This window comes from Lampetra planeri, unplaced genomic scaffold, assembly GCF_965212315.1.
Source record: "Lampetra planeri unplaced genomic scaffold, kcLamPlan1.2.h2 scaffold_223, whole genome shotgun sequence".
Classification (NCBI taxonomy): Eukaryota; Metazoa; Chordata; class Hyperoartia; order Petromyzontiformes; family Petromyzontidae; genus Lampetra; species Lampetra planeri.
In genome coordinates, this window is record NW_027615000.1 from 55,600 (window position 1) to 77,500 (window position 21,901).

At 54.7% G+C, this 21,901-nt stretch overlaps 2 protein-coding genes across 2 annotated transcripts in view; both read right to left on the reverse strand.

Annotated features, from left to right (window-relative positions):
* The window catches only part of LOC144740510 (uncharacterized), a gene marked incomplete at its 3' end in the record, with an annotated part of 70,092 nt that extends 54,224 nt beyond the window's left edge, over positions 1–15,868 (reverse strand). Inside the window, exons 1-3 of the mRNA XM_078623356.1 lie at positions 15,677–15,868; positions 14,224–14,421; positions 1,093–1,240 (exon numbers count right to left, since the gene is read on the reverse strand). Of these exons, the coding sequence (XP_078479482.1) occupies positions 1,093–1,198 (106 nt within the window). The remainder of the gene's footprint in view (positions 1–1,092; positions 1,241–14,223; positions 14,422–15,676) is intronic.
* LOC144740511 (centriolin-like) overlaps positions 13,182–21,901 on the reverse strand; it is a 23,082-nt gene continuing 14,362 nt past the window's right edge. Inside the window, exons 7-11 of the mRNA XM_078623357.1 lie at positions 17,471–17,590; positions 16,240–16,501; positions 15,677–15,786; positions 14,228–14,421; positions 13,182–13,200 (exon numbers count right to left, since the gene is read on the reverse strand). Coding sequence (XP_078479483.1) covers positions 13,182–13,200; positions 14,228–14,421; positions 15,677–15,786; positions 16,240–16,501; positions 17,471–17,590 — 705 coding nt within the window. The remainder of the gene's footprint in view (positions 13,201–14,227; positions 14,422–15,676; positions 15,787–16,239; positions 16,502–17,470; positions 17,591–21,901) is intronic.

Here is a 21,901-nt window from a genome sequence, read left to right on the forward strand (position 1 = left end):
TGGTAGGGGGGGAGGCACGGAGGGTGGGGGGGGGCATCACTCGCAACGACGTCATCGTCATCATCAGCGTCATCGGCGTCATCGTCAACTTCGTCATCACCACCACCACCACCAGCATCCCCATCACGATCATTGTCATCATCACCACCACCACCACCACTAGCATCCCCATCACGATCATTGTCATCATCACCACCAACACCACCACTAGCATCCCCATCACGATCATTGTCATCATCACCACCAACACCACCACTAGCATCCCCATCACGATCATTGTCATCATCACCACCAACACCACCACTAGCATCCCCATCACGATCATTGTCATCATCACCACCACCACCACCACTGACATTACCACCACTATCATTGCCATCACCACCACCACCACTGACATTACACCACCACTATCATTGCAATCACCACCACCACCACCACCACCACTGACATTACCACCACTATCATTGCCATCACCACCACCACCACTGACATTACACCACCACTATCATTGCCATCACCACCACCACCACCACCACCACTGACATTACCACCACTATCATTGCCATCACCACCACCACCACCACCACTGACATTACCACCACTATCATTGCCATCACCACCACCACCACCACCACTGACATTACCACCACTATCATTGCCATCACCACCACCACCACCACTGACATTACCACCACTATCATTGCCATTACCACCACCACCACCACTGACATTACCACCACTATCATTGCCGCCATCAACAACAACCGCCATTCGCCACTAAGTGGCGGTGACGTCACCACTGAGCTTATACCACTACCACCATCACCACCACCACCACCACCAACACCACTACCACCATCACCACCACCATCACCACCACCACCATCACCACCACCACCATCACCACTACCACCACCACCAGCACCACCCCCACTACCACCACCACCACCACCACTTTCACCACCACCACCACCACCACTTTCACCACCACCACCACCACCACCATCACCACCACCATCACCACCACCATCACCACTACCATCACCACCATCACCACCACCACCACCAGCACCGCCCCCCGCCACGCACCCTCCGTGAGCTGCTGCTCCAGGTCCCGGATGTCCTCCGTCTCCTTGGCGATGCGCGTCAGCATCTGATCGAGGCGCTCCTCCAGCTCGCGCTGCTGCCGCGCCATCTCCTCCAGCGCTAGCTCGGCGGCGGCGCTCAGCTCGCGCGCCTGCACCACCCACGCGGCACACACACACATACAAAGACAAAGACTGCCCTCGTAAAGCCGTAACAGACTTTCGATTTAAAGTTTTCGTGACTGCAGGGATTCATCTTCTTGGTTCTTTCGGTAAAGTCACGTAGAAGGGAAATAATAAAATAATAAAAATAAAACATAATAAGGCAGAGTCTGCCTTCTCGACAGACCTGCTCTCCACCTGAAGACGGCTGCTTGCGTTGTGGCCGAAACGTCGTGAGAATTGTATTTTATTATGTTTCATTTTTATTACTTTATTATTTTCCTTCTACGTGACTTTACCGAAAGAACCAAGAAGACCGTAACAGACTGTTGGGGCAAGTGCTGTTCATGAGCACTGACACAAAAATTAACCTGTAAAAAAAAGCTTTTCACTATAAATCCTTTATATGCGTGGCGGCTAGAGTCCTCTCGTCCTCTGGCTTGAGATGGCTGCCACCTATGGGTCAGATGAATGGCTGCCACCATTAAGCAATTGGTAATTAAATATAAAAAAACATTTCCTATAAAGTGTAAAATTTTGGAACAAAAATTTACACGAAAATAAATTGTCACGCACAACGAGTCTGTGTGCAAAAACGTCAGCTCGATTGGGTCACGGCAAGTGGGTTAAAAAACGACGGAAAGATTTGCACGGTCGTAAGCGCGCAAGCGAGCGAGCGAGCAAGCGAACTTAATATAAAGGATTTAATAAATTACAATACGTGTTCAATGGGCCACAACCCAGCCCACATTGGTCTTTGAAACGGGCGGCTAGAGTCCTCTCGTCCTCTGGCTTGAGATGGCTGCCACCTATGGGTCAGATGATTGCCTGCCACCATTAAGCAATTGGAAATTAAATATAACATTTTTTTTCCTAAAATGTTGAAATTTTTGGAAAAAAATTGTCACGAAAATAAATTGTCACGCAACAACGAGTCCGTGTGCAAAAACGTCAGCTCGATTGGATCACGGCAAGTGGGTTAGAAAACGACGGAAAGATTTGCACGGTCGTAAGCGCGCAAGCAAGCGAGCGAGCGAACTTAATATAAAGGATTTAACAAAGACAAAGACCCGCAACTCGTAAAGCCGTAACAGACTGTTGGGGCAAGTGCTGTTAGTGAGCACCTGTGAAGTCCGCCACGGGTGGCCAACACCACGCACGACCGCCTTTGTCTCCCCAGTGGCAATGATTTTACACACCGCATCAGGTACTTATTTGAGGCTGAGTCACCCTAGGGGAGGCCCAGGACCGGTTCAGATAATAGCCACCGGTGTTGGCCGTGAGCGGGACTCGAACTTGGGTCGCTCCATCCAAACCACGCACGCACGACGCGGCTCAAGGCTGCTACCACAGCGCCACTCGGCTTGGCACGGCGATCTCCTGAGTCTCAAGACTGAAGACATTCACTCACTCGCTCATTCACACTGCAGGAGATGCAAACTCCCACTCACTCGCGCACGCCCACTCACCCGCTCGCACATTCACCAGGCATCGTCTCGTGGAGACCTGGCGCATGGCTATGAACGCATTCGCACTATGAGACGTCTCCTTTACCAGTGGCAAAATATAGTGATAGGTTTTTACCCTTTCAACTGGTACAAAAACTGACACCTTTATACAAGGGATCATGTTTGCAATAACCACAACACAAGCAGTCAAAATGCAAACAAAAAGAAACAACTCTGATGATGATAATGATGTGCACTGTCCTTGAAGTTGATTGGTCCACACCCGAGACAGCTTTTCTTAGAGCCTAGTCTCCATTGGTGTTGGACCAGATGGCGCCAAAAGGCGTACAACTCAAAGACAGCGCACTATCAGAGTATTGAGAACTCGGGGTGAAGCATTTACACTATGAGACCTCTCCTTGACTGCTTGTGTTGTGGTTATTTCAAACATGATCCCTTGTATAAAGGTATCAGTTTTTGTACCAGTTGAAAGGGTAAAAACCTATGACTATAACGGCTTCGTAGTTCAGATAGTTTCATCACGAGTACCGTATACATATTGTTGTTGTCATGAAGCCAGCACGTCGCCAGGAGGGAATCCCCATGCCGCGCGCCGGTTGCTTCCTGCGTGCGCTCACAGCCGCTGTGGTGGAGGAGACTCCGATGGTGGAGACGCTGGCATCGCCACAGACATCGTATTACACGGACGGATAAAAGGATGCACTGACGGATGGACACACGGGTGGGCGGACACATGGACGGACGGACGCACGGGTGGGCGGACACATGGACGGACGGACACACGGGTGGACGGACACATGGACGGACGGATACACAGGTGGGCGGACACATGGACGGACGGACACACGGGTGGGCGGACACATGGACGGACGGACACACGGGTGGGCGGACACATGGACGGACGGATACACAGGTGGGCGGACACATGGACGGACGGACACACGGGTGGGCGGACACATGGACGGACGGACACATGGGTGGGCGGACACATGGACGGACGGATACACGGGTGGGCGGACACATGGACGGACGGACACACGGGTGGGTGGACACATGGACGGACGGACACACGGGTGGGCGGACACATGGACGGACGGATACACAGGTGGGCGGACACATGGACGGACGGACACACGGGTGGGTGGACACATGGACGGACGGACACACGGGTGGGCGGACACATGGACCGACGGACACACGGGTGGGCGGACACATGGACGGACGGATACACGGGTGGGCGGACACATGGACGGACGGACACACGGGTGGGTGGACACATGGACGGACGGACACACGGGTGGGCGGACACATGGACGGACGGATACACGGGTGGGTGGACACATGGACGGACGGACACACGGGTGGGTGGACACATGGACGGACGGACACACGGGTGGGCGGACGGCCGCGTGGCCAGGGCTTGAATAGAGCCGTCTCTGCTGCAGCGCCGCTAATTGGGCCGTGGGAGGCGGGGAGCGGATGGCACAATGTGGCCTCTCTCGGGGGAATCGCGCGGATTGTGAGGGAGATCAGCGGTGTGAGCACCGGCACACACAGTGCGATTGCTCACTCACTCGCCCACCCACTCCCAACTCACTCGCTCACACACTCACTCGCCCACCCACTCCCAACTCACTCGCTCACACACTCACTCGCCCACCCACTCCCAACTCACTCGCTACTCACTCAGCCGCATCTCCAGTCACTCGCACACTCACTCGCTCACACACTCACTCGCCCACCCACTCCCAACTCACTCGCTCACACACTCACTCGCCCACCCACTCCCAACTCACTCGCTACTCACTCAGCCGCATCTCCAGTCACTCGCACGCTCACTCGCTCACACACTCACTCGCCCACCCACTCCCAACTCACTCGCTCACACACTCACTCGCCCACCCACTCCCAACTCACTCGCTACTCACTCAGCCGCATCTCCAGTCACTCGCACGCTCACTCGCTCACACACTCACTCGCCCACCCACTCCCAACTCACTCGCTCACACACTCACTCGCCCACCCACTCCCAACTCACTCGCTACTCACTCAGCCGCATCTCCAGTCACTCGCACGCTCACTCGCTCACACACTCACTCGCTCACCCACTCCCAACTCACTCGCTACTCACTCAGCCGCATCTCCAGTCACTCGCACGCTCACTCGCTCACACACTCACTCGCTCACCCACTCCCAACTCACTCGCTACTCACTCAGCCGCATCTCCAGTCACTCGCACGCTCACTCGCTCACACGCTTACTCGCTCACCCACTCCCAACTCACTCGCTCACACACTCACTCGCCCACCCACTCCCAACTCACTCGCTACTCACTCAGCCGCATCTCCAGTCACTCGCACGCTCACTCGCTCACACACTCACTCGCCCACCCACTCCCAACTCACTCGCTCACACACTCACTCGCCCACCCACTCCCAACTCACTCGCTACTCACTCAGCCGCATCTCCAGTCACTCGCACGCTCACTCGCTCACACACTCACTCGCTCACCCACTCCCAACTCACTCGCTACTCACTCAGCCGCATCTCCAGTCACTCGCACGCTCACTCGCTCACACACTCACTCGCTCACCCACTCCCAACTCACTCGCTACTCACTCAGCCGCATCTCCAGTCACTCGCACGCTCACTCGCTCACACGCTCACTCGCTCACCCACTCCCAACTCACTCGCTACTCACTCAGCCGCATCTCCAGTCACTCGCACGCTCACTCGCTCACACACTCACTCGCTCACCCACTCCCAACTCACTCGCTACTCACTCAGCCGCATCTCCAGTCACTCGCACGCTCACTCGCTCACACACTCACTCGCTCACCCACTCCCAACTCACTCGCTACTCACTCAGCCGCATCTCCAGTCACTCGCACGCTCACTCGCCCACCCACTCCCAACTCACTCGCTACTCACTCAGCCGCATCTCCAGTCAATTGCACGCTCACTCGCTCACACACTCACTCGCTCACCCAATCCCAACTCACTCGCTCACACACTAACTCGCTCACCCACTCACCCATTCGTATGCTCGCTAGCCGGCTCGCTCACTCGCTCGCTCACCCACTCACCCGCCCGCCCGCTCGCTCGCGTGTGGTTGACATTCATCTTTGTCGCCTACTGAGATGTGACAGACACAGGATGACACACACACACACAGGTGTGCCACACACACACAGATGCCAAACCAATGCACGCGCACACACACAGGTGGCATACACATTGGATGTTTCACACACAGATGACAAAGGCGTGTCCCCCACACTGGTGCCAAACACAGATTCCCCCCCCCCCCCATTAAACAAGTCGTTCGCGCACACAAAGACACACACGTAGCACACAAACACGTCCCATACACACACGTGCCACACACGTGACACACACACGTGACACACACCGGTGACACACACCGGTGACACACACACGTGACACACACACACGTGACACACACACGTGACACACACACGTGACACACACCGGTGACACACACACGTGACACACACACGTGACACACACACGTGACACACACAGATGGCACACACACGTGACACACACAGGTGACACACACACGTGACACACACACACGTGACACACAAACACGTGACACACACACGTGACACACACACGTGACACACACAGGTGACACACACACACACGTGACACACACACACGTGACACACACAGATGGCACACACAGGTGACATACACACAGCTGACACACACAGGTGACATACACACAGGTGACACACACACGTACCACACAAACACGTTCCATACACACACGTGCCACACACGTGACACACACACACGTGTGCACCGGATAAAGTAGCTCTCCCCCGGGGCAAACAGCAGTCTGCCCCCGTAGGAGCGCGCGGAGTGAAAACGGCCCCAAGGGGGTCTTGGCTACTGGACGCGGTACCGTTATGGGTGAGGGTGAGAGGGCGCGTGAGACCACGTGTGCGTGCGATGGTGCGTGCGCGCGATGGTGCGTGCGTGCGATGGTGCGTGCGTGCGATGGTGCGTGCGTGCGATGGTGCGTGCGATGGTGCGTGCGTGCGATGGTGCGTGCGATGGTGCGTGCGATGGTGCGTGCGCGCGATGGTGCGTGCGTGCGATGGTGCGTGCGTGCGATGGTGCGTGCGTGCGATGGTGCGTGCGTGCGATGGTGCGTGCGTGCGATGGTGCGTGCGTGCGATGGTGCGTGCGCGCGATGGTGCGTGCGTGCGATGGTGCGTGCGTGCGATGGTGCGTGCGTGCGATGGTGCGTGCGATGGTGCGTGCGTGCGATGGTGCGTGCGTGCGATGGTGCGTGCGTGCGATGGTGCGTGCGTGCGATGGTGCGTGCGATGGTGCGTGCGTGCGATGGTGCGTGCGTGCGATGGTGCGTGCGATGGTGCGTGCGTGCGATGGTGCGTGCGTGCGATGGTGCGTGCGATGGTGCGTGTGATGGTGCGTGCGTGCGATGGTGCGTGCGTGCGATGGTGCGTGCGATGGTGCGTGCGATGGTGCGTGCGTGCGATGGTGCGTGCGTGCGATGGTGCGTGCGTGCGATGGTGCGTGCGTGCGATGGTGCGTGCGATGGTGCGTGCGTGCGATGGTGCGTGCGATGGTGCGTGCGATGGTGCGTGCGCGCGATGGTGCGTGCGTGCGATGGTGCGTGCGATGGTGCGTGCGTGCGATGGTGCGTGCGATGGTGCGTGCGCGCGATGGTGCGTGCGTGCGATGGTGCGTGCGATGGTGCGTGCGTGCGATGGTGCGTGCGTGCGATGGTGCGTGCGTGCGATGGTGCGTGCGATGGTGCGTGCGTGCGATGGTGCGTGCGATGGTGCGTGCGATGGTGCGTGCGCGCGATGGTGCGTGCGTGCGATGGTGCGTGCGTGCGATGGTGCGTGCGTGCAATGGTGCGTGCGATGGTGCGTGCGTGCGATGGTGCGTGCGATGGTGCGTGCGTGCGATGGTGCGTGCGTGCGATGGTGCGTGCGATGGTGCGTGCGTGCGATGGTGCGTGCGTGCGATGGTGCGTGCGATGGTGCGTGTGATGGTGCGTGCGTGCGATGGTGCGTGCGTGCGATGCGTGCGTGCGATGGTGCGTGTGATGGTGCGTGCGTGCGATGGTGCGTGCGTGCGATGGTGCGTGCGTGCGATGGTGCGTGCGTGCGATGGTGCGTGCGATGGTGCGTGCGCGCGATGGTGCGTGCGCGCGATGGTGCGTGCGCGCGATGGTGCGTGCGTGCGATGGTGCGTGCGATGGTGCGTGCGCGCGATGGTGCGTGCGCGCGATGGTGCGTGCGTGCGATGCGTGCGTGCGTACCCTAGTCCCGTGGGGAGCATGCTCGTCTCCCCTCTGATGCTGCTCCCAGCTCCACTCGCTGCTGCTGCTGCTGCTTCTCCTCCTGACACTGACGCCTCGCTCGGCACTGCCTCACCCCAAGCGCGCTCATCTCCCCCTCTCCGCACCCACTGACTCCCTCTCTCCGCTCAAATCTGCTAGCGCCCCACCCGTTAGAGGCGTCTTCCCGTCAGCTGACAGGAAGAGCCGCGGTTTTCCGCCTGGCGAGGGAGCTCGCAAGCGGACAGGCAGACTTCCTCCTCATCCCTGGCGCTCACATGCCCCAGTCACTCACACACACACCACTCACCACATTCATCACACACACTCACCAGACTCACCACACCACAATCACCACACTACACTCACACTCACCACAACTCACACTCACCACCCTACACCACCCCACACCACACTCAGCACACTACACTCACCACACTCACCACACAGGGAGACTTCCTCATCCCTGGCACTCACATCCCCCAGCCACTCACACACACACCACACTCACACCACACTCACATACTCACCACACTCGCCACACTCGCCATACTCACCACACTACACTCACCACACCACACCATACTAAACACGCACCACACCACACTATACTAAACACGCACCACACTACACATACACCACACTACACACCAAACACGCACCACACTGTACTACACACTACACTGTACTACACACCACAATACACATACACCACACTGTACTACACACCACACTGTACTACACACTACACTGTACTACACACTACAATACACGACACACTGTACTACACACCACACTGTACTACACACACACCAAACACGCACCGCACTACACATACACCACACACCACACTACACATACACCACACTATACTACACGCACACCGCACTACTACACAGCAAACTGTACTACACACCACACTACACATACACCACACTATACTACACGCACACCGCACTACTACACAGCAAACTGTACTACACACCACACTACACATACACCACACTATACTACACGCACACCGCACTACTACACAGCAAACTGTACTACACACCACAATACACATACACCACACTACACACTAAACACGCACCACACTACACTACACATACACCACACCAAACTACACATACACCACACTACACTACGCACTACACTACACACCACACTACACACACACCACACTACACACTAAACACCATACTACACTACACATACACCACACCAAACACACACCAAACTACACATACACCAAACTACACATACACCACACTACACTACGCACTACACTACACACCACACTACACACACACCACACTAGACACTAAACACCACACTACACTACACATACACCACACCAAACACACACCAAACTACACATACACCACACTACACTACGCACTACACTACACACCACACTACACACACACCACACTACACACTAAACACCATACTACACTACACATACACCACACCAAACACACACCAAACTACACATACACCACACTAGACACTAAACACCACACTACACTACACACACACCACACTACACATCGGCCTGTGTGTCTCGATAGACAATTCTTTTGCGCCTCGCGAGATCACCTGTAGGTTTTGCAGGCGCCTAGAATGACTTCGTAGGCCAATCCTTGAGTGGCAATCCTTGCCACGGCAATTGCGAGTGAATGCGGTGTCAGCTCCAGTTGATTTTTCGTGACGCCGATCCCTCTTGGTCTGCCAATGTTTTCACAGCCTGTTGCCAGCTGAGTTGGTCACCGGCAGTTTTCTCCCAGTCACCTGGGTTGATGTCGCAGCTCTTAATCTAAGTTGTCTTGTGGTTGTTGTTGTTGTTGTTTGACTTGCATCCCACTGGGATTTTTGCACACAGCGTTGGTGTACACGGTGTGTTTTTTCCTGCAATATTTCGCTGTCTTTTCTTGGATTTTCTGTTTGCGCTTAGTCACATATTCACTTTAAGATGTTTTTTGTTCATGTTTTAGTTTTTTGTTTGTTGCGGTTGCACCCGATTCAAGAGCCGACTGGCTCACAGGGCTATACCTAATAAATGAACTTGAAATGAACTTGAACTTGAACTCTTCATGTCCCGTTTGCAGACATCTGTGAAGCGTAGGACTGGACGACCAGTGTCCCGTGTGCCTGATGCCAGCTCGCCGTACAAGACACCCTTCAGTATTCTGCCATCGTGCATGCGGCGCACGTGTTCAAGCCATCTCAGGCGCCTATGACTGAGTAGCAGAGGTCGCAAACGGGTTATGATTCATCTTCTTGGTTCTTTCGGCAAAGTCACGTAGAAGGGAAGTAATAAAATAATAAAAATAAAACACAATAAAATAATTCTCACGACGTTTCGGCCACAACGCAAGCAGCCGTCCTCAGGTGAAGACCAGGTCTGTCGAGGCGACAGCGTCTAAATGAAACACCTCGACAGACCTGGTCTTCACCTGAGGACGGCTGCTTGTGTTGTGGCCGAAACGTCGTGAGAATTATTTTATTATGTTTTATTTTTATTATTTTAATACTTCCCTTCTAAGTGACTTTGCCGAAAGAACCAAGAAGATGAATCCCTGCAGTCACGAAAGCTTTAAATCGGGTTTTAATTCCTTACCCGTACCCGTACCCGGCTGCACCAGGGTCGCAAACGGGTACCCGTACCCGGCCGGGTACGGGTACCCGTTCCCTACCCGTACCCGTACCCTACCCGAAATGAGTGACAAACGGTGACTCACCAGTGACTCACGGCCTACCCGTACCCGGCCGCACCAGGGTCGCAAACGGGTACCCGTACCCGGCTGGGTACGGGTAGCCGGGTATCGGGTAGGGTACGGGTATCGGGTACCCGGTTGCGACCTCTGCTGAGTAGAGAGTGCATGTTGGGAATGTTGGCCAAGTTGAGGACTTGAGGTGTTGGGAATGCGATCTCGCCATCTGAGACCGAGGCTGCGCCTGAGACATCGGAGGTGGAACGTGTTTAGTCGATGTCCTTGATGGGCGTTTGTTGTCCAGGACTCAGACCCATAGAGGAGGGTGCTAAGGACACAGGCCCGGTACATCATCTGTACTTTGGTGTTGAGCGTTAGGGACTTGTTCCCCCGCACTCTTTTGGCCAACCTGAACATCGCTGTAGACGCCTTCCCAATGCGCTCGTCAATCTGCGTGACAGGGGACAAATTGCAGGTGATGGTGGAGCCCAAGTCCTGAACGGCTTCCAGAGTGTAGCTGCCAATGTTCATGGAAGGGGTGTCTCTGACGTCCTGGCCCATGACATTGGTCTTTTTCAGGCTGATTGTCAGGCCAAAGTTGTTGCACGCAGTGGCAGGGTGGTCGATGAGTGTCCGCAAGACCTTGTTCTGTGTGAGCTGTCAGAGCGGCATCATCAGCGAATAGGAGTTCTCTGGTGAGGACTTTGCGAACTTTGGTTTTGGATCTGAGATGGGCAAGGTTGAAGAGTTTGCAATCAGATCTTGTATGGAGAAAGACTCCCTCTTCTGCTGTCCCAAAGGCATGTGTGAGCGTAAGTGAGAAAAATATGCTAAACAGTGTTTGGCACTAAAGTTGCACCACACTGCACGACACACCATACTACGCATACACCACACTACAGACTCACCACAAAACTACGCACAGCATAATAGAGATCAGACACTTCCTCCCCCATCAGTGCAGCCAAGCACAACCTCAGCCACTCACAGCACACAGATCCCACACTTTATACTGGTAGGAACCTCCTGGTTCCACCAGCCCACAGGGGATTATTGTGTCCGTCCGTCCGTCGTGCATCCAAAAATAGGTGGGGTGGGGCTGGGTGGAGAGGGGAGGGTGGGGAGGGGCTGGGTGGGGAGGGTGGGGCTGGGTGGGGAGGATGGGGCTGGGTGGGGCTGGGTGGGGAGGGGCTGGGTGGGGAGGGGCTGGGTGGGGAGGGTGGGGCTGGGTGGGGGGTGGGAGGGGTGGGGAGGTGCTGGGTGGGGAGGATGAGGAGGGGCTGTGTGGGGAGGGTGGGGATGGGCTGGGTGAGGAGGGGTTGGGTGGGGAGGGGCTGCGTGTGGAGGGGCTGGGTGGGGAGGGGAGGGTGGGGAGGGGCTGGGTGGGGAGAGTGGGGCTGGGTGGGGGGTGGCAGGGGTGGGGCTGGGTGGGGAGGGGCTGGTCACCCCGTGGTGCCCTTATAAAACTCAACGTTTCACCTACTCACGCCGGCTTGTGCCCGCCCTCACAGTCGGGCATATTTGCGGAATACACCACGCCGCCGTTGACCCTGCAGGCCATTGACCGAGCAACCCAACGTTCCTACCAGCTCCCTCCGCAGGAATGTGTTACACACCACACACTACAAACACGATACAGATCGCACCACACGATAACACACACCACACACATCACACGCTTTATACACACCACACATCACACACACATCACACCACAAACACCACACACATCATATACATTACAATAACACAAACACTACACACGCCGCATACAATAGAATCACACACATCATCCACCACAGATATCACATACTCATTACACACCCGCATCACACTCACAATAACAACACACATCACACATACCTTACACGTAAACTCACACAAAGCCTCTTTGTCCCACACAGAACCCCAAATGACTGCCTCTTTTTTAAATCCTTTATATTAAGTTCAATTGCTTGCTTGCTTGCGCGCTTACGACCGTGCAAATCTTTCGGTCGTTTTTTTAACCCACTTCCCGTGATCCAATCGAGCTGACATTTTGCACACAGACTCGTTGTGCGTGACAATTTATTTTCGTGAAAAAAAATTTTCCCCAAAATTTTCAACATTTTATGAATTTTTTTTTTATATGTAATTACCAATTGCTTAATGGTGGCAGGCAATAATCTGACCCATAGGTGGCAGCCATCTCAAGCCAGAGGACGAGAGGACTCTAGCCGCCACGCATATAAAGGATTTAGAGTGAAAAACTTTGCTTTTACGGGTTAATTTTTCCCTCTCCCGTAGACACCGACTCACCGAGAGAGAGATATATTACTGACCGGCTCTTTCTCTCTCACTCCCATAGACTCATACAGAGACCCTTTGACTCACATAAAGACCCACAGACGCACACAGAGCCCTACGACTGCGCCTCGTTCCTGTGCGGCGTCACATGAGACACGGTCACATGCACAAGCCGCTCTACAGATCCACGTTGTATTGGGATCGTCCGATGCTAACGAAGAGATTCATTGCCGCAGTTGAGCCAGGCTCAGTCACCGCCACTGAGATGCTCATTGAGCCCAACGCGGCGTCACGAGTGTCAACCCAGAACAACAACAACAACAACGGTGACCTGGGCAGAACTCGCAACACACGGCACGAGCACTGGGCCGTACGCACGCGCACGCCCCGTGTGCCACTGTGTGCCACTAGCGTACGAGTGGCCCTTAGCGCCGCGCATCTCTACGTGTGTGTGCCATGTGTGTGCCATGTGTGTGCCATGTGTGTGCCATGTGCGTGCCACTCACGTACACGCACCCGTCCTCCGAGCACGTGTGTGCGTGTGCCATGTGAGTGCCATGTGTGTGCCATGTGCGTGCCACTCACGTACACGCACCCGTCCTCCCCACACGTCTCTGCGTGTGCGTGTGCCATGTGCGTGCCATGTGCATGCCACTCTATGTGCCAATCCTCCCCCTGTGTCAGTTTAACACGTGTGAGGCTTCCGCGACCAATATTATTCACAATCAACGTTGTTGGGTGTTAGATCGCGTTATTTATAAATGTGTCGTAACCCTCCACCACCCGACACGGCCAATCAGTAAAAAAGTGTCACGTTGACAAAAGACAAAATAGTTCGCTGCTTTAGCCCACCGGTGTGTTGAAGCGTGAAACCACAACATTTACAATTTGAGTTCTGCGACGTTTCGCTGGTAATTGCATCCAGCAGTTGAAGCGTGAAACCACAACATTTACAATTTGAGTTCTGCGACGTTTCGCTGCTAATTGCATCCAGCAGTTGAAGCGTGAAACCACAACATTCACAATTTGAGTAGCGCGACGTCTCGCTGCTAATTGCATCCAGCAGTTGAAGCGTGAAACCACAACATTAACAATTTTTTGAGTAGTACGACGTTTCGCTGGTAATTGCATCCAGCGTCATTGCGCGTGCCACTCACGTGCCCGCGCCCGTCCTCCCCGCGCCCCTCTGCGATCTCCCTCCGGAGCTGCGCCGCTTGTGCTCCCCGCCGCCCCAGCTCCGTGCGCTGCGCCTCCAGGCGTCGCTCCAGCTCCTCGGCCTCCACGCGCAGCCGCCCCAGCAGCTCCAGCTTGCGCGCCAGCGCACGGCGCAAGGCCTCGCGGTGCTGTTCCAGCGCCTTCGCCACCGCCGCAGATGCGCGCGACAGTGAGCGAGCGTACGCAACCGGCGAGTGCTACACAATGGACCGTCGGCGTTCGCAACATTCTGTCTCTCTGTCCCTGATTCTGCCTGTGCCCAATCCCGTTTGTGGTGCTTCTCCCAACTTGCACCCCTCCACTGGAATCAACTCCCCCTCTACATTGAGAACTGTCCATAGACTCAACACTACCCATAGACTCAACACTGCCCATATACTCAACACTGCACATAGACTCAACACTGCCCATAGACTCAACACTACCCATAGACTCAACACTGTCCATAGACTCAACACTGTCCATTGACTCAACACAACCCATAGACTCAACACTGCTCATAGACTCAACACTGTCCATAGACTCAACACTGCCCATAGACTCAACACTGCCCATAGATTCAGCGCTGCTCATAGACTCAACACAACCCATAGACTCAACACTGCTCATAGACTCAACACTGCCCATAGATTCAGCGCTGCTCATAGACTCAACACTGCCCACAGACTCAACACTGCTCATAGACTCAACACTACCCATAGACTCAACACTGCCCCCGTACATGAAGCAGTCCCACTCCTTAACCCCCTTCCATTCCTCTCTTAAAGTCTCACCTCTTCTCTATTGCCCATTCTCAGAGACTCATAGCGAGACACAGGGTTAGAGTCAGGGTTAGGGGTAGGGTCTGGGTTAGAGTCAGGGTTAGGGTCTGGGTTAGGGTTCGAGTCAGGGTTAGGGGTAGGGTCTGGGTTAGGGGCTAGAGTCAGGGCTAGAGTCAGGGGTAGGCTCTGGCTCTGGGCTAGAGTCAGGGTTAGGGGTAGGCTCTGGGTTAGGGGCTAGAGTCAGGGTGAGGCTCTGGGTTAGAGTCAGGGTTAGAGATAGAGACACAGGCTTAGAGTCCGGGGTAGGCTCTGGCTCTGGGCTAGAGTCGGGGGTAGGCTCTGGCTCTGGGTTAGGGGTTAGAGTCAGGGTTAGGGGTAGGGTCTGGGTTAGGGTTAGAGTCAGGGTTAGGGGTAGGGTCTGGGTTAGGGTTAGAGTCAGGGTTAGGGGTAGGGTCTGGCTCTGGGCTAGAGTCCGGGGTAGGCTCTGGGTTAGGGGTTAGAGTCTGGGTTAGAGATAGAGACACAGGGTTAGAGTCAGGGTTAGGGGTAGGCTCTGGGTTAGGGGCTAGAGTCAGGGTTAGAGATAGAGACACAGGGTCAGGGGTAGGCTCTGGCTCTGTGCTGTGCCTCTCACCTTGCCCTGGGAGGCCGCGTCCTCCAGCAGCTGCAGCTCCTGCGCAGCGGCCAGGTTCCTGCGCTCCGCAGCCTCCACCTCCTGCAGCAGCTCGGCCAGACGGCGCTCGGCTGCACACGGCACGAAGACAAAGGCCTCCCGTGTAGCCTTATCGGAATGCAGGGACAAGTGCCGTTAGTAGCGAGTAGCACCTATGAAGGCCGGCGTGGCACGCAAGGGGGTGGGTGGCCAGCACCACGCCCGGCACCTTTGTTTAACCCAGCGGCGATTGTGACGGGTACCCGTTTGCGACCCTGGTGCGGCCGGGTACGGGTAGGCCGTGAGTCACTGGTGAGTCACCGTTTGTCACTCATTTCCCAACGTCTTGTCTCTTCTCACAATTCAAGTTCCTAGAATCAACCCACCCGCGCCTGCAACATGGCTTCATCCCAGAGCTCGCAATCGGGTACCCGATACCCGTACCCTACCCGTACCCGGCCGGGTACGGGTAGGGTACGGGTACGGCCGGGTATGGGTACGGGTAGCCGTTTGCGACCTCTGCTCCCCCGTGCCCTCCGCCGTACCTTCGGCGAGCGCGAGCCGCTTGAGCGCGAGCTGCTGATCGACGGTGTCCGTGACGTCCCCGCTGCCGGCGCCCGGCGCTGGGGTCGCGGCGGCGGCGCCGTCGCTCTGCACGGAGCCGAGTGCCGCGTGGCGCGCAGGGGACAGCCGCACGCGGCTCTCTCCCGCAAACTCGTTGCGCTTGTAGCGCGCCTTGCCGATGTACGGGCTCTCGCCGGGCGCCAGCTGCTGCGGCGACTCGTCGTCGTCGTCGTCCCCGCCGGCCTGCGGGCAAGAGCGCACGCACACGCCATCACACACGCACACGCACGCACGACCGGTCACACGCACACACACGCATGCACGTGGGCATGCAGATGAACGTGTGCACACATGCACACGTGCATACGTGCACACGCAAGTTTTGCGCATTAGCATGCGTGCACATGTGCAGATGAGTGGGGGCGACGTGGGGTGGCATGTGTCCAAGGCCGTGAGAGTGAGTGTGAGTGAGTGAGAGTGAGCCTAAGTGACAGTGAGCGAGTGAGTGTGAGTGAGTGAGAGTGAGCCTGAGTGAATGTGAGTGAGCGATTGAGAGTGAGCGAGTGAGTGAGCGAGCGAGCGAGTGAGCGAGCGAGTGAGAGTGAGCGAGTGAGCGAGCGAGCGAGTGAGCGAGTGAGAGTAAGCGAGTGAGAGTGAGCGAGTGAGAGTGAGCGATTGAGAGTAAGCGAGTGAGAGTGAGCGAGTGAGAGTGAGCGAGTGAGTGAGTGAGAGTGAGTGAGAGTGAGCGAGTGAGTGAGAGTGAGCGAGCGAGTGAGAGCGAGCGATTGAGAGTAAGCGAGTGAGAGTGAGTGAGAGAGAGTGATTGAGAGTGAGCCTGAGTGAATGTGAGAGCGAGCGAGTGAGAGTAAGCGAGTGAGAGTGAGCGAGTGAGAGTGAGCGAGTGAGCGAGTGAGAGTGAGTGAGTGAGCGAGAGTGAGCGAGTGAGAGTAAGCGAGTGAGAGTGAGCGAGTGAGAGTGAGCGAGTGAGAGTGAGCGAGTGAGAGCGAGCGAGTGAGAGTGAGCGAGTGAGAGCGAGCGAGTGAGAGTGAGCGAGTGAGCGAGTGAGAGTGAGTGAGTGAGAGTGAGCGAGTGAGAGTGAGCGAGTGAGCGAGTGAGAGTGAGCGAGTGAGAGTGAGCGAGTGAGAGCGAGCGAGCGAGAGTGAGCGAGCGAGTGAGAGTGAGCGAGTGAGCGAGTGTGCGTGGGGGCGTTACGTGGGGCGGCGCGTGTCCCAGGGAGTCGAACTTGGCATCTATCTTGTAGAAGGCGAGCTCCTGCTCGAGCTCGTACTGCTTCTGGCATGCGTGCGTCAGCTCCAACATCTTCTGCTTCAGCTGCAGCCGCACGCGGGTCACGGGTCACAGGTCACGGGTTAGACACGCACGGGTCACAGGTCATGGGGTCACGGCCGGGCACGGGTAATGGGCAAGGGATAATGGGAAGGGGTCACGAGTGACAGGTTAGAGGCTAGGCGGTCAGATGTTGGGCGTTAAGAGCCAGGCATGTGGGTTTCAGGAGTTGGCGAGAGAGGGTTAGGGGTTAGGGGTTAATGGGAAGGGGTAAGAATTCTAGATTTGAAGCTTTAGTGACCGCAAGGAATCATACTCGTAGTTCTTTCGGTAAATTCACGTAGGTAAAAAAATGAAATTAAAATTAATAAAAATAAAATAATAAAAAGCACGACGTTTCGGAGGCAACACAAGTCTCCGTCACCAGGTGGGACCGTCACAGCCAGATTTGCTGGATCAAGTGAGGCAGGGATTCAAGATGCAAACTCTTAAATACAAATCTGGCTGTGACGGTCCCACCTGATGACGGAGACTTGTGTTGCCTCCGAAACGTCGTGCTTTTAGTGTTTTATTTTTTATTAATTTTAATTTCATTTTTTTTACCTACATGGTGACTTTACCGAAAGAACTAAGAGTTGTATAAGGGGTAAGGAGTTCGGAGTCAGGGGTCGAGAGGTGAGGGGTTTCAAAAAGTTCGGGGTTACGGGGTCAATGGAAAGCTGAAATGAATTAGGAGTGGAGGGTTACGGTGTTTGGGGTTGAGGTCAGAGGTTCTGGGTTAAAGGTCACATTGTCAGGCTAAGTCTACGGTGGAGGCCAGGGCATCTGCATGAGTCGACCGACCAGGAGAGGGAATGGGAACTGAACGAAGGAAGTAAGAACAGAACGACCCAAACGCCAACGAAGGAATCACAACTGCAGCCAGATGGCACAGAGCACCCTGTGCGGTGTGACACTCACCTGCTCCCTGCCAGGGTTAGGGTTACAGGTAGGTCAGGGTTACAGGTAGGGTAGGGCTACAGGTGGGGTAGGGCTACAGGTAGGGTAGGGTTACAGGTAGGGTAGGGTTACAGGTAGGGTAGGGTTACAGGTAGGTCAGGGTTACAGGTAGGGTAGAGTTACAGGTAGGGCTACAGGTGGGGTAGGGTTACAGGTAGGGTAGGGTTACAGGTAGGGTAGGGTTACAGGTAGGGTAGGGTTACAGGTAGGGCAGGGTTACAGGTAGGGTAGAGTTACAGGTAGGGTAGGGTTACAGGTAGGGTAGGGTTACAGGTGGGGTAGGGTTACAGGTGGGGTAGGGTTACAGGTAGGGTAGAGTTACAGGTAGGGCTACAGGTGGGGTAGGGTTACAGGTAGGGTGACAGGTAGGGTAGGGTTACAGGTAGGTCAGGGTTACAGGTAGGGAAGGGTGACAGGTAGGGAAGGGTTACAGGTAGGGTAGGGTTACAGGTAGGGTAGGGTTACAGGTAGGGAAGGGTTACAGGTAGGGAAGGGTTACAGGTAGGGAAGGGTTACAGGTGGGGTAGGGTTACAGGTAGGGAAGGGTTACAGGTAGGGAAGGGTTACAGGTAGGGTTACAGGTAGGGAAGGGTTACAGGTAGGGTAGGGTTACAGGTAGGGAAGGGTTACAGGTGGGGTAGGGTTACAGGTAGGGAAGGGTTACAGGTGGGGTAGGGTTACAGGTAGGGAAGGGTTACAGGTGGGGTAGGGTTACAGGTAGGGTAGGGTTACAGGTAGGGTAGGGTTACAGGTAGGGTAGGGTTACAGGTAGGGAAGGGTTACAGGTAGGGAAGGGTTACAGGTAGGGTTACAGGTAGGGAAGGGTTACAGGTAGGGTAGGGTTACAGGTAGGGAAGGGTTACAGGTGGGGTAGGGTTACAGGTAGGGAAGGGTTACAGGTGGGGTAGGGTTACAGGTAGGGAAGGGTTACAGGTGGGGTAGGGTTACAGGTAGGGAAGGGTTACAGGTGGGGTAGGGTTACAGGTAGGGTAGGGTTACAGGTAGGGTAGGGTTACAGGTAGGGAAGGGTTACAGGTGGGGTAGGGTTACAGGTAGGGTAGGGTTACAGGTAGGGTAGGGTTACAGGTAGGGTAGAGTTACAGGTAGGGAAGGGTTACAGGTAGGGTAGGGTTACAGGTAGGGTAGGGTTACAGGTAGGGAAGGGTTACAGGTAGGGTAGGGTTACAGGTAGGGAAGGGTTACAGGTAGGGAAGGGTTAAGGGTAGATCAGGGTTAGAGGTAGGGTTAGGGATATAGGTAGTATTAGGTGACAATTAGGGTTAGGCCAAAGTTAAAGGCAGGATTAGGTTACAATAATGATTCTAGTGAGGTCAGAGTGAGGTGTTAGCGTGATATGAGGGTGAGGCTAGGGGTTAGGACGAGGTTACGGTATGTTAATATTAGGCTAAGATAAGGATTTTCAATGAGATTAGGGTAAGGTTGGGGTGAGGTTAAATGAAGGATGTGCTAAAGTTACGATGAGGTCAGGGTGAGATTAGGATCAAGACTTTGATGGTGAGGTCAGGGTAGGGTCAGTGTGATTATAAGGTTGAGGTTAGAAGGTTGGCTCGGCTTAGGGTTTGGGTGAGGCGAGGAGTTCGGGCGAGGTTAGGGGTTTAAAAAATTTACCCATAAAAACAAAGCTTTTCACTATAAATCCTTTATATGCGTGGCGGCTAGAGTCCTCTCGTCCTCTGGCTTGAGATGGCTGCCACCTATGGGTCAGATGAATGGCTGCCACCATTAAGCAATTGGTAATTAAATATAAAAAAACATTTCCTATAAAGTGTAACATTTTGGAACAAAAAATTTCACGAAAATACATTGTCACGCACAACGAGTCTGTGTGCAAAATGTCAGCTCGATTGGATCACGGGAAGTGGGTTAAAAAACGACCGAAAGATTTGCACGGTCGTAAGCAAGCAAGCAAGTGAACTTAATATAAAGGATTTAAAAAGAGTTTACGGTGATGTTAACATTAGGCTGAGGTTAGGAGGATGTTTGGATGCGATGAGGGTTAGGGTAAGGTAAGAACGATGCGAGGCTGGGGTTACGGTGAAGTTGCGATGAGCTCAGGGTGAGGTCAGGATGGGGTCGAGGCAAGGTTTGATGATGAGGTCAGGCTGAGGGCCGTGTGAGCACCAGGTAAGGCTGAGTTTCGAGGGTTCGCTATGCCTGGGGGTTCGAGGGTGAAGAGTTGCGGGGTTAGGGTGTGCGAGCCTTGACCCCGGCACCCCCGCGCTAGCTGTGAGCGCCACCCCCCCGGGGAGGGTTTTGTTCAGCGGTGGGGCTGGCGCTGCGTCCACGCACCTGGACCGGTGCCGCTAGCGCTGGCGCTTGGAGCAGAGGACCCAGAGCAGACGCACGACGGCACGGGAAGCGCAGAGGAGAGACGCGGAGAGAGAGAGCGGAGAGAGACTTGCAAATCAAGAGCCGAGTACGGAAAGATAGAGACCCATGAAGTAAAGCAAAGACAAAGACCCCCCGTGTAGGCTTTAACAGGCTGCTGGGGCAAGTGCTGTTAGCGAGCGGCGCCTACGAAAGGCCAGCAACACCACGTCCGGCCGCCTTTGTCTCCCCAGCGGAGATGTTTACACACCGCACCAGGTACTCATTTGAGGCTGAGTCGACCTAGGGGAGGCCCCCGGCAGGTTCCGATAACACTGGTCAACAAAAAAAACATTGTTTTCTGGCCTGGACTTTTGCAGCTGTTCTAGACTAATTTCAGGGTGCCGATTCCAAATCTGAGCTCAGATTTGCTCTATCACATCTCATTTTATGCTATCGGCATACCCCATTTTCATTGATTTTGCCCGAAATTAACTCTGTCACTTATGATTGCAAGTTGTTGCGAGTCAGTGACTGCTTTAGTGATAAAATATAGTGCTGTATTTTTAGGATAGCGTGTTTATAATATAATTTTATGTAGATATCCACATTTATTTAATATTTTTCTTCCGCAGTTTTTATTGAAAATGCAATATTTGATAGAAAAAAAACTGATGCCAGATTTGGAATCAGCACCCCTACATTACCTTACACCCGTTGGAATACCTTATGCCAGAAGAAGTGTGTTGGCCAGTGTAAAGAATTGAACTTGGGTCACCGGGTTCATAGGGCAGCACGCTAACTGATACACTACCGCTCCCCACAACACATTGACACACACACTTACATTTACAAAGATCCCCCATATAGCCTTGACAGACTGTTGGGGCAAGTGCTGTTAGCGAGTAGCACCTATGAATGCCGCATACAAATACAAAGGTTCCCTATATAGCATTAACAGACTGTTGGGGCAAGTGCTGTTAGCGAGTAGCACCTATGAAGGCTACATACAAATACAAAGCTCCCCTA